The sequence below is a fragment of the Nestor notabilis genome, unplaced genomic scaffold, assembly GCF_000696875.1.
Source record: "Nestor notabilis isolate BGI_N333 unplaced genomic scaffold, ASM69687v1 scaffold17784, whole genome shotgun sequence".
Lineage (NCBI taxonomy): Eukaryota > Metazoa > Chordata > Aves > Psittaciformes > Psittacidae > Nestor > Nestor notabilis.
In genome coordinates, this window is record NW_009926206.1 from 35,420 (window position 1) to 49,581 (window position 14,162).

Below are 14,162 nucleotides of genomic sequence, written 5' to 3' on the forward strand. Positions count from 1 at the left end.
GGGAAAGAGGTATCCAAGAGGGAAAATGAGGCATTCAAAAAATCCTTGGCAACTGAGAGAACAAGAAGGATAGAGAATTGATATTGCAGGGACAGAACTTCTGGAAAATGGAGGGAGATGGGAGAAGCCACACAAGAAGTTTCAGACAAGAATAAACAAGCAGCTTATAAAAACACATAAGGACTCCCAGGTGCTGTTAGGAGCTCAGTTTATAGAAACAACAAAATGTAGGCAGCCTTTGGTGGCAAATTCTGAACACAAGTCCAAATGGTAGTGGTGATTACATTTCCCCTTCATATTCTTTTACCTGAAGACTAAAGGAAGTAGACATATTCCTTTTATTTCCAACTATGATTTGGAATTCACTGATTCAAGCAGAAATATCTTAAAATGGCTTTCAGAAACCACATTTTCTTACACAGCAGTTGCACACTGACACACGAGTCACAGTGATTTCAGTGATCCAGAATACTTAATTACTTTTCACCCTGGTTAGTGCTGCAGAAACAGCAGTGGGAATATGGCCAAATTAAGGTCTTTCTAATGGGGCATCAATATTAGGTTTCATGTTCACAGTAATGACCCCTGAAAGCAAAGGAGTTCCAAGTGACTGAATTCCAAAGACAACTGTCCCTCCCAGCTCCAGAACAAACCCAAATGCCTCTGGAAAGCTTACACTGCCCTGGAAGCCAGAAGGTCATGCTTCTCCTCATCTGAAAATGTCCCACGAGGGACTCATACGTAGAGCTCAATAAAGCTCCATTTCTACAGAGACAAAATACATTCTGCGGTGAATGTCCTAGAAGAACCACATAAGGAGGTAAGAGAGAATTTGCCCAGCCCAGGTAAAATTTGTGATAGTGTCCTGATGGCGCTCCTTCCTGTAAAGTTCAGGGCCTTTCTGCAGAAGAGAAAGCCGAGGAGGCTGAGTGGCCCAGAAACACTGTAAATAGTTTGTTCCTTCAGTACACTGAGCAGCCCATACACAGCCCAAAGAAGCAGAGAAGTGAGGGGAAGAAAAGCCTTTAGATTAACAAGCCTGATTAGGTTTTCATCTCCTTTTGCTTATTAATTTGCCTGGCTCATACACAGAATAAAGTGTTTTGGGGTGTTTATCAGAATGGCACGGAGTTCTGACACCACAGATGGCAGGAGATCTGCAAACGCATTTAACAAAGGGAAAGTTGAAAGAGGATACATTCATGCTTCCCAGCATTATAGTGACTCTGGGATGTCACTATAGTAACCTGCTGCAAAAGAACTTTTGCCAATGATTCACTAGCAAGCTCCATGTGCAAACATTACCAAGATGCTGCAAAATAAACAGTCCTCACAGATGCACACTGTTACAAGAAGTGTTGTTCACAGAGCAAAAGACTGAAGCAAAGAAAACAAAGGTCCTACAGCTCAACATCAGGCACACTTTTCCTTCTATACATGCTCTGCAAAAGACAGTAAAGGAGTCTGAAATCCATCAGTAAAGCACAACAAATGTTTTGGATTTTTGAGCAGCATGCCAGGAAGGGTTGTAAACAGTAAGTTGAGAACAGGACTGCATGCATTGGCATGCACATCCAAAGCGCTAAGATCTCAAGCAGAAAGGAGGGTGATGGCCTGACTCCATTGTGTTTTCTACAACCCTTATCAAACTTGTGCTTCAAGCACAAGAGAAAGGGATGTGTAAATGAAAGGTGACCACTAAATCAGGCTGATCACCATGAGATACATGCTGTATTTGTGGCAGTAACTTCACTTTAGGATTTCTGAAACACTACAATTAATGTAGCTGCAACAAGCACCAGAAAGCGTCCCACTGCAAAGCTAAGGTCAAGTTTCACAGGGGCAGTAACAATAAAATTCAGGCAGCTAATGTTTTCATCATATGGAAGAAAAAAAAAAAAGCTCTTAATTGTTGATGATGTTAATTAAACTTATTTGAGATCACCAAAGCCTGCTACAGCTATTAACAAGAGAATTGGATGAATAACTGGATGAACCATTAAGCAATTAATGAAGCTGAAGTGAAAGATGCAAATAAGGTAGTAAGAATATTGATGGTGGTAAGCTATCATTTCCAGTTTTTGCATCAAGAATGGAAGTCTCTTAAATGGGTTTCAATTAAAATGGAGCAGTCAGTTATGCTAGAATAGGAATCATGAAGTACAAATTTCTGGACTGTATTCTGCAGGAGATCAGCCTCAACTGAAGAGATGAAGCACATGCAGAAAGAAGGCACCGGAAACCAGCCATCATGGACTGAAGCCCCTGCCCCAAAAAACCCAACCTGAAGATAATCCCAAGACATGCAGAACACTGAAATCCTTTTGTTGTATGTCATCCAAAGCTTTGACTTAGTCCGTTTCCCTATTTGCTTAAAAAAAGAGGCAGGATAGGGAGAATAATAATTCTCTACTTTACAAGTGTTTGCAAGGCAGCGTTTGCAGCTTGTCAAAGTGCTTTGAGATTCACAGATAAAATTCTGTAGTAGAATGTATTAATTTACATTTACAGATGTACATTTAAAATTTGCATTATTTACATCAATACATTTTGGAGATTGGGGATTGTATGGAGCACTTCATTCTTCCCTTTCTGTTCTCATCCCTTCTGGTATCACTTAGATCAAAGCAAAAGAGAGAAAAGCCACACAAAATTGTATGTGCCTGCTGTCACGATCTGCAGATGTCATAATCCCAAAAAGCAACAGCTACACAACCAGGCCACCACCAAAAAGCAGCAAGTAACTAGTATGTATGACGCTCATAAGATTAGTAAAATGAGAATATGACTTCCACAACAGCCTGAAGACTATGTCTGGGTACATAGGAGAAAGAGATGGAGACTACATCTGCAACAAGAAAGGTCTCCGAGTCCTGCATTCACGCTAATGAATGGCAGGATGAAGCGTGTGAGAACACAGAATCTCTCTGTGCATTCAGGCTTCTGATGCTGCTTTATTTAACACCTGTCCCACTGACAGAGAAATTGCTACAGAAAATAACTTAATTTCCCCCCCACCCCCCCACCCCGTATTTCCTGAAAGAAGAATTCAACTGATTTTATGACTTCTTCTTTCACCAGGAAGTCATAAAATAGTGCTTTCCAACCTAAGGAATGCATTACAAAGCCACACATCCAAACACTGGGTTCAATCACATCAACTACAGATGTCTGTCCCAAAACCAGGGTTGTTCTTGGAAGGAACACAGAAATGTTTGTTAAATATCTAGGATGCTGGTTTAGGACTTGATAACCTCACAACAATTACGTGTATGACACATGCTTCAGTTACCCACCTTAACAATTTGGGCTGCAGCCTCAAGTTAAAACATACCAACTCAAAAGCCTCAATTTGACCTGTTACTTTTTAACTGTATAAAATGTACGTGACATCAGAAATAGGTTCTATTGTTTATCTTATCCTCCTCCCCTGTCCTCCCCCCAATTTTCCTGTTAACATCACAGGAACAAATGAAGTGCCCTATCAGTAGAACACAACGAGAGACACGCCCTTCCCCCCCCCACCCCCCCCAAAAAAAAAAAACAACCAACCAAAAGTAAAATGAAGCCCGAAATCCTCAAATCCTCCAGGGTTTCTCTCTGCAAACAATTTTACACCAGTTATTGTTAAAATAGGGAATAGGCTTCACTCAATCAGCTGATACACTTCTGCATAGGTCTTGTGACAGCCTAGATGAAGGAATTTATTTTCAAGGTGGCAAGTGGATCATAATGGTTCAAGCCTTGAAACAGGAATGAGCTCAGTAGAGATGATAACGACAAATCAATAACATTGTTATTTAGATCCCTACACCATGTATTTCTATTACAAGCCAAGAATATAATCTTCTAGGTCACAAGATAACGAAGATGCAATACACTGCCTGAATGCCAGACCTTGTACTGAAATTTGAGTAGAAACAATAAAAAAAAAAATAATCTTAGAAACACTTGATTGTTGCCCCATTTGGAGGTTTGAATAGCAAAAAAGCAGCAGAAGCATTCACCTGGGAGTAAACAAGTTGTGTATGCAATCGATACTTTTCCTAATACGCAGGCATGGATATTGAAAGAGGAAAATTTGACACCCATTTTATCAATTAAACAATACGTTAGTTAAGGTATAACACTTACAAAATCAACTGTGACTGGAAATGAAGGCCAGAGACAAAAAGAACAACCACACAGGCAGAGACAGAAGTCTTCCTGAAGTAGACAGGTAAGCTGCTGATTTGATTATATTCTCCAGACAGCAACCAGAACTATCTTGCTGAGATATGGTGTTGAGGGATACCACTCCAGACAGCCATTATCAAATGAACACCATAACCTTTCAAATACAGAGCCCTACCTACATAGAGTATAATCCAAAAGCAAAAGCGAGACTACCAGCCTCTCTCATCTGCAATATCCTTTTGCATCTGCAGTCTAAATTACATTGGCTTTTGCTTTACAAGCTTATCACATTGTGAATTCATGTTTAATTTGATGTCCAGCGTCCCCCTACAGAGTAACACCATGCACAAAAGCAGTACTGTTGAAAAACTGCATGACAAGAAATCTATTTGGCTTCACTCTGAATATTACACCTAATTTTTAGTAAATTCACCTGAGAGATATTGACATATTTCAAAGCAAAAAAGAAACCGGGGTCCTCTATTTTCACAAGAAATAAGGAATGGTCTTGCAAGCTAAATATGTGAAACTTAGTTTTGCCTTAAGTAATGGAACACGTGGTAGAAGTTTATAAATATTTGAAAGGAGATTGTATTAAAGAGTGAAGGAATTATTGGGGATAATACACATGGGAACGTATCTGGGAGTGAAAGCTGGAAAGAGAAAGGACAGGAGATTTTAAATTCTGCACTGTAATTTCCACACATTTCTGCACAAAATTCTCCACTTTTGACTGGATTATGCAGAAGAAATGCAGTAGAGGGAACACTTTAATAAGAATTTATATACATATATTTATATACCATTATGTATTAATATATTTCTACATACAGTTGTTTATATATATATATTACATTAGAAAACAACCACGTATTGGTGATCCACTGATGACAAAAATGAAGAAAAACAGAGGTATTATCAAACAGTTAATTAGCTACCCCTTTTATTCAGAACCATGCTGACCTGCTAGCAAGTCCCCAACTCCCAGTTGGTATAAAATAAAAATCAGAAGATATGTAATGATTGCTTCAGGATGGGAACATTACATAGGATGAAGAAAATGAGCAACACAACAGCACACCATTCTAACAAGGAAATCCCCAAAGGGAAAGTCCTCTGCTGCCCATCAAGGAAATTCACTTCTGGAACACAGAGTAAGGTCAGCACATGGGAACAGCTTTGCCTTTTACATACACATAAGCAGCAGCATAAGCATACTGGGAGGAATGCTGCTTTGTTCTAGCCAGCTCTGAATTATTAAAGCTATCATGTTTTCTTCCACAGGGTGGCTAGTTCTTTATTAGCATCAGGGTGGTTAGCATTAACTCAGCTAAAATAAGAAGGAATTCAAGCATCAGCATAACGTTCGTTATACTGGTAACCTAATTTAATAGTTGAACAAACATGTCAGAGAACTATGTGTCTCATTATATAAGTAAAGCAAATATATAATACTGGCAGGCCATCATACCTGCTACACCAAACTCTCTACAATAAAATAGAAACCAAAACAATACAAAAAGATACTTACTAGTTGGGTATATACACTTGTTTTAGTTTGCTTTCTGCTTCTGCTGCTTTCAATCGTTTCTTTAAAAAGAAAAGAAGAACAAAGAAAGTTAAAATAAAAATAAAATAAGCAATATTTTTATAGGAATATTACTTGACTTGAGGTAAAACTTCAAGTACTTATTAAGGTACAATGAAGTTCTCCTTTCACTGAGCAGCTACCACAAAACCTGCTTCCAACAAGAAAGCATCCTCTGAAAACAATTGCGAACATCAGATGACTTTGTACATGGCTTTTCAAAAAGTCAAAGAGATGACAATCTACTGCTTATAAGGACAAACTTTTAATTCCCATTCACTTCAATACATATTCATGCATTGTTCCTGCCACAACCTCCCTTTTTTTTTTACCTGCAGAGGAAAACCTGACATATCAGTCTATGTTTGTTCTCCATGACAACATTCACCAGCTGGACAATAACAGGTATAGTAATGCACCCTCTCCATCACATCTACTCAACAGCTGAATCATTTCAAGGAAGACTTTTTTTGTTGATAGTCGTCACTTTTGAAGACCAAGTGACACAGGAGATCTTCTTTAAAAAAGGCCCCTAATGAAAACCAACACTGCCAGGACATTAAGGAACATTAACACAGATGTGTTTACAGGAAACACATATGAGTAGAGTTTCAGAGCATGGGGACACAGTACACACCATTTGTCTCCTTCTGTGGCCCTACTTCAGTAAAACCATCCATTAACTTCTGTCTACATTTCTGTAGTAATGGATCAGAGGACCTTTTCAATGGGATGTATGGAGGAAATTCCCCTAGAATGGCTCTGCTCCTTTCTTTCATTTAGCTACAGCTGTGAACTTGCCAATAGCCCACAAGAACATGTCAGAGGTGTGCAGTTAGCATAAGCTTTACTAACTGGCAAGAATCCCTTTTATAACTCAAACCTTCACACCATTTAAAAAGAGAGACATTCTAAGGCTCAAGTTTTCTCTTTATTACATAACCTAAATTAATTTAGTGTGAACTTCTGGAGGCCTCTAGTCTGACCTCCTGCTCAAAGCCAGGGTCATGGTCTTCAACATCCCTGCTGGTAACACCAGTCTGCATAAACCCGCAACGTTTTCCAGACAAACCAGCAGCATGGTGATATTCTAGACAAACAGGTTAACCTAACATTTTCTATGCAGCAGCCTTGAGGTACAGTCTAGGAAAATAATTGAAAGCTAAATTCAGTATCTTCACAGAAACAGAAAGCACCAGAAAAAGGTAATAAAATTGAAGAGCGTGTCACTGAGGAACTGGACAAACATTTTTACAGGGTCACAATCAACACACAGAAACAACAAATTAAAAGTTTCCCATAAGCATAAAGCTTGCTCTGATCAGAAGGACAGGCTTAAGCAATGGTTTTCCATTGGATAGTCTGTCAGTTTCTCGCCAAAGCTCTCTACACTCGTTAAGAATTCCCTTCTTTCCTTCTCCTGCAAATAAAAGTCAACCTATCTTAGACATCAAAGAATGAACTTTTCAGAGAAAAGAACAAGGACTGAAAAAGCAGAACTTCTGAAAGTTATCCTGATACTATGGGTACACCTTCACAGTGCTGCAGTCAAAAGCTGACTTCTTTCTGCTGGTGTAGGCAAGTTTCCCAGATCCTGATGAATCCTACAGACTTGGAGGAATCAATAATACAGGTTTTGCTGGCAACTGGTGATGGAACTAAAAAGGTCCTCCCTTTGAATACAAGCCACAATTCAAAGTCAAACATTTTCAAACCACCCTACCAACGTCATTTTTATGTAAGAAACCAAAGCATCCAATGATGCTTCAAAAAGTGCTATGACTGTGGCTTTCCAAACAGCATCAGAATTCCTCCTCAACTTTGCAGAAAGACACCACCCAAAAAAAAGTCACTCTTCGACAAAATGCATGCTCACATGCCTTTCTGCTCAAGACCTGGAGGCTGTTCCACCCACAGGCTGAACTGGAAAACAGGCAGTCTTTCCCCAGGCACAGATTACCAGGGCAGTTATGTCAACAGATGAACAGCCACAGAGCTCACCATCTCCCCAAGGAAGTCCAATATAGATTCATAGAATGGTTAGTGTTGGAAAGGACCTTTAGATCATCTGCCATGGGGAGGGATGCCTCACACTAGACCATGTCACCCAAGGCTCTGTCCAACCTGGCCTTGAACACTGCCAGAGGTGGAGCATTTATCACTTCCTTGGGCAACCTGTTTCAGTGCCTCACCACCCTCACAGTAAAGAACTTCTTCCTTATATCTAACCTAAGCTTCCCCTGTTTAAGTTTAAACCCATTACCCCTTGTCCTACTGCTACAGTCACTGACGAAGAGTCCCTCCCCAGCATCCTTATAGGCCCCCTTCAGATACTGGAAGGCTGCTATGAGGTCTCCACGCAGTCTTCTCTTCTCCAGGCTGAACAGCCCCAACTTTCTCAGCCTGTCTTCATAAGGGAGGTGCTCCAGCCCTCTAATCATCCTCGTGGCCTTCCTCTGGACTTGCTCCAACAGCTCCATGTCCTTTTTATGTTGAGGACACCAGAACTGTACACAGTACCCCAAGTGGGGTCTCACAAGAGCAAAAGTAGAGGAGCAGCATCACCTCTTTCAACCTGCTGGTCACACTCCTTTTGATGCACCCCAGTATACTGCATCAGATACTGATAAACATCAGATACTGATAAACAGCTTAAAATACTGCTTGATGAATCTTGCGTAAGGACAGTATTTCCCTGAGACCTAAGCAGGAAATTCAGGGAACTTCTACTGGTACAGAACTGCTTGGGTTATTTTCTACTAGATGTCTAGATTGAGTGGGGGGGAGAGGGGGGAAAAGCTGCCGTTTGCTTGACAAAAGCTCCCAAGGGGACTATCTAGACTCATTATGACAGTATTGGAAATCTATGAATGCAAAAGCTTCATGCAAGCACAAAGTATTACCAGCAGCTGAAATGTTCTACTATCCACAATGTAAAGACATTTGCCTTGGAGCCATCCTTAATTTAGGGCATTGAGCAACATTTTAGTTAACTGGTGATGAATGTTAACCTCACACCACAGATCTTTGTGATTGAAGATCATGGTGCAAACTCTGAGCTAACAACTGCCATAAGTCACCTGGACCTAGCAACACCCTGCTCTCCTACAGCTGCCTGGGGATCAGCACAGAGCATGACATACAGCATATGCCTTTATTACAAACTAGTATACCAGGAAAATTGAAGGTTTTCAGAAGGTACCACAATGGACTGGATAAGAAGAGGTTTTGCACTACATACCTACTGTTGTGGGCATTCAATAGACCAGATATGATGAGTTTCGTATTTTCTGACAGTGACTGATACCAGAAGGTACAAAAGAAAGGTGCCTGAAATGTACTCATGCACAATTTCAGCATAATCCCTTCACAGAGAAAGAGCTTTGTTAGGTTCTTGGCCAGTTATTAATTGATTTATGCTTGAAATGTATTTACACTATAAATTCTTAATGTTGTCTGATGTAGTTATGAATGTCTTCATCCACAAAAAAAGCCAAGAACATTTGCAACTTTTCCCTAGTAGTATGGCTTAAATGAAATCTGTTGTCTTTGAGTTATTTATATATCTTAAGTATAACCTCTTATTTACCTCATCATATTTCCCCCATCTGTAAAAAGGAGATACTACCAACTTGTCTATCCCACAGGGGCCGAAGCATTAAAATAGTAAAGCACTGTACATTGGAGTTAGTACAAACATCTGTCCTTTATACATCCTCTCCCTAGATTTGATCTCTTTCATTCTACCCGCTAAGCTTGTCTGTGGTCATTTTAGAAAGAGTGAACATTTATAAAGAGGAAATAACAGAAGAAATACAGGAATGCAACAGATATTTCAAGGTCCACAAACACAAAAGTTGGGTTGGTAGACAGAACAGGGACACCTCAAACATTCTTAAACGTTAAGCCTTTATGATAGGGAAGATCAATTTCATTTTCTGGATTTAGAGGAGAAATTTCACAGTTTATTCTTTTCAAAACTCTGAATATACAAGTGCTGCTGGGGAGCAGGGGAGATGGAATAGAAAAGGTAGCTACTCCATGATGCATTTGAAAGAAGTGTTTCCAGCTGCTTGCGCTCCAGCAACACATCTGAGCACTGATGTGTGGTACCTAAAGTCTCTGTTTCTTGCTTGGCAAAACTGCCACAGTTCCAATGTTACGGTAGGCTTAAGAGGAGGCGTTTGGGGATAAAATGCACTATGTATGTGGAAAACCATTTCTTTGATGTTGTTTCTACTTCGCTAGCACACGGAACTTTATGAAGGCTAGTACATTAAGATGTCACTCTCGGCTCCTGCCTAGGTACAAAGGCAGCTTGCTTCCCTTAATAAAGATATTTTCTATCCGCACCAAGATTTACCCAGACCTCCCTCCTTTATTTAAGCTCCCTACTCATGTAGTCAAATATAAGGGCACTTACACTTTTTTCAGTATCTTCTCAACGCTATACATACTTAAAACTAGTTGTCTATTTCTTGGACTTTTCCAGTGGCCCTTCCACGTAAGTAATAAAACAGCAGAGACCACGATATTTGATTCTTTCCCTCAAGTTATATGCTCTTCAAGCACAAATAAAAATGCAAAAAGTAAACGAAAGCCTTTAATTCCGTAAAAGCATATGACTAATTTAGTCATCTGCCACTGCTAACTGCCATGTCTCAAGCTCTTCTCGACTGCATCTCAACAGTTGTAGTTATGTTTTAAAGCTTTCAGAACTTCCCCTCATGATATGAAAACAGTAGAAGAATTTAAAGATCTGGGTGCAGAGGAAGGAGGGAAGGGAAATCAAAAATCACCCTGGAATTCACAACTATGTAAGAATTCAACTTTTACTTTGGATGAAAATGCAGGCATACACAAACATCACATCAACTCTGAAAGAGTTTTTACATCTCTGAGGGAAGTCCCCAAACAGCAGTTACTCAGTTGATGCCACTTCAAACCCTTCTGAATCAGAAATATATACTCTTGTGAACTGACTCAGGAAATCTGTCTCAAGAAAAGGATGAATTCAAAGGAGACACAGGATACTGAATTTGGAATGCATCTCCTGTTTTCTTCAAGAGAACTCTGAAAGGGTGTCTTTGACAGGACAACTCTTGGGATCACTTTGGACAGACATTCAGGAGCCTGCATCAGACCACAAATTCAGAGTTGACATTGCAGTAGAATTAATCCTTCCAGCAGTTCTGTTCTTGGAGGGTCAGTGCATCTCTTGATATGACTGAACTCCTAATTACCTTGGGTAACCTTCAAAAATGGGGTATAGCTGAAGCCAAATAAAAATTACTGGATAAGAGATCCAAGAGCATGCTCCAAAATGCTCAATCACAGTATCTTACTCACAAGACAGGGAAGTGCTGTATTAAGCCTTTTGATCTTAGGTATACCAACATACGTGTACCTTATTGTCCCGAGAAAAGGTCTTCTGTTGAAGTCAACTAAAAATTTAGGTTCCTCAATGGCAAGAAACAGATGGATTCTGCTTCACGATTATGACAATGCTTACTCAGTCCAAGAAAATCTCAAAAGAAATACAGAAGGATGTAAGCAGTTCCCAACTAACTGTTTTTCATCAAAGCAGGCAATTGGCTGATGACAACAGAATTCTTTATTATGTTGTGTAACTCTGAGAAACAAGACAGTATAAATGGATGTTTTTATGTTAATTCAGCCAAAGATTCTATGAGCAATGGAATGAGCAAGTTACCAATATTTTTTTAAAGACAATAGCATATAGCCTTGGAATATAATTTAATCATCCTCCTAGAAGGAGGGCAAGTCAAAGTGAAGCAATTTTGGATACACACTTTTCATATCCTTACTTAGCATATTCATGTACAAAAATGCTGTTAGCCCTAGAATCATTTTGTGGTATTAGAGTCACTAAAGAATCTACACAGACAAAACACTATGAAGAAACAGATGGAAAAAGTGGTGAGGGATGTGCTTTGCCAAAGACTCTGCACACATCAAGTAAAATATAAATGTAATACACCATTAATTCAACTACAACTTCCTATGCTTTCTTTGTGGTTATATATAGATTGCTCTCCCAGGCTTTTTATAAATATTTAATAGTATTATTTGCTTGTACAAGCTGGGAATTTGAGACGAGGTCTCCAGCTCAGTTTAGACTTAACTGATGTGATATCTCTGTACTGCAATTTCTACCTGTTTGGCTTATACTCATACTGTCCCCTAAGTGCAGAGCCTCTAAATGGAAGTTTTCCTCAAATCCCACTCCCTGGGATGCTACTGGGCAGAACATGTAAGGTACAGTACAACCATGACAAAAACCCCACTGCATAGGAATATTACAAAATAGTAGAGAAACTGTGGGTTTGTTGGGTTTTTAATTGCTGCAAGAACAAATAATCAAAGTTGTTCATGCAACTATTCCCTCTGCAACTTTGTCTATGTAGAAGAAAGTTAAAGCAAGTGGAAATAGCAAAAGAATTTAACCACGTCCTAATCAAGGCAGTTTCTCCAGTTGTTTTGCCTTCCCAGCACACAACTTTTCTCACTTTTTCTGATACCTACCATATTGCTAGATGAATTTTTATGATTCAGTGAGGTGAGATAAAATATGGAGGAAAGAAGATAAATGGATTCTTCTCAGTGCAAATATTGAATGTAGGACAAGCTGAGTACATCTCCTAAACAGCTGTAGTCACAGAATGTAGTAGCACTCACTATATCAACAACACACACAGTTTGATGGTGAAGGAAAGACCATGACCTCATTTCTCCAGCACATTTTTCCCCACCATGCCAGCTTCCATCACCATCCCACTATTTCACCACCCATTCTTTTACTGGAAGCAGAAGTTTACATCGAAGAATGAAATTGCAGAAATACTGGAATGAGGATGCCATTAATAAAAAATACAAAATTGATGCAAAAAAGAGTTCTCACTTGTCCTGAGGATCCCTCTGTAATTTAAACAGTGTTCCAATCAGAAAGGAAAAGGTAAAAATCACACTGCAAACCAAGGTGCCCAAACATAGCACATACCAAATACTGGTCAATACCTCAGGCATCTTCTCTTCATCATAGGCTGAGCTTCCAAATAAGCAAGTTAAGGCAGGACATTTTTGTAATTCCACTTTTTCTAATACTTCAAATAGATGCTTAAACATAAGGCTGATAATTATAATGAAAAATCCATTATATATTTCTCCCTTCTTTTAATTAATTTTTCCATTAAATATTATAAGTAGTTTTCAGCATCTAATAGTCTGCAACATTTTGCATGCTGCTTGCACTGTGCTTTCTTTAAGAAACCAAGCAGCCTTCATATTTAAACAAGTAGAGATAAAACACTAGTCAAAGTTGATTCTCAAGTATAACAAGTCTGGGAATTTGAGCCATCAATGCTTCCCAGGCAAACACTTTACTTGGAGTGCTTACATGGGGGAGCCTCCGTGGCATCTGAATCAGAGTCATAGGCAGGCAGAGATGGAGAATTAGCATGGGTGCCTGTTGTACAGCACTGCCCACCCCCTAAGAAGTCAAAACTGAAGTTAATGCTCATCTTGAACTCTATGGGCAGAAATTAACCGTATTCCTTTCCTTAAACTGCTGAATTCCTAACCTGACATTTGAAAGCTCCACACAAAAGAAGTGGAAGCAAACATTAAAAGAAAGCATAAATGCCAGTGCTACATGTTTGCATCCACACAATGGCTGATGAGTTTAGTGACAAAAGAGATTGTTTGGTGCTTCAGATTGCTACAGAACCCACCTATTGGAAAGGCTGAACCCCAAGAGAAAGAATAAAACAACGATGCTTGGTTTCAAAGGCAAGAAAAATATCTTCCATTAGAGAGATGATTCTGACTCTCTTACCTGCTGATGTAGTTTTCCACATATAGTAATATTCTATTATGCTTGTTAAGGACTTCCATGGGAGCTAAGGACATAAAGAAAAAGCAGCAGTCATTGCAGGGAACTGGCACACAGCCTCACTGAAATTCACATGATTCCTTTGACAGTTTCTAGCAGAGTCTTGCAACTACTAACCCTCCTAACAAAAAAAGACAGCCTTAATCTCCTAAGGGCATTAGATGCACATGGGACCCATGTTAAATGAAATGCTTTTTCAAAAGATAGTGGTTTCAGTGTAGAAGTGGAGCAGGTTACAGGTAAATCTTCATGCTGCATTGACTCCACAGTAAACAGTTCAAGAGGCACAATGTGGAAGGAAACCTACTGGCTCAGACTCTCTCAAAGCAGCAAAGACTCGAGCAAGAGTCACAACTACACCATCACAGTTCTGATTCTGCTTGGCTTCTATGGAGTTGGCCCATCAAAAAACCCCAGTAATAGCTACTAACAAAATTGTGCCCTGCCAGCTCTGTTGTCTGTGTTAGAAGCACAAGGATTTCAGCA

The 14,162-nt window shown here is 39.5% G+C and overlaps 1 protein-coding gene across 1 annotated transcript in view; it reads right to left on the reverse strand.

The window, feature by feature from the left end:
• The window catches only part of MTA1 (metastasis associated 1), a gene marked incomplete at its 5' end in the record, with an annotated part of 50,065 nt that overhangs the window by 28,307 nt on the left and 7,596 nt on the right, over positions 1–14,162 (reverse strand). Inside the window, 3 exons of the mRNA XM_010013431.1 lie at positions 5,708–5,760; positions 12,803–12,888; positions 13,620–13,683. Coding sequence (XP_010011733.1) covers positions 5,708–5,760; positions 12,803–12,888; positions 13,620–13,683 — 203 coding nt within the window. The remainder of the gene's footprint in view (positions 1–5,707; positions 5,761–12,802; positions 12,889–13,619; positions 13,684–14,162) is intronic.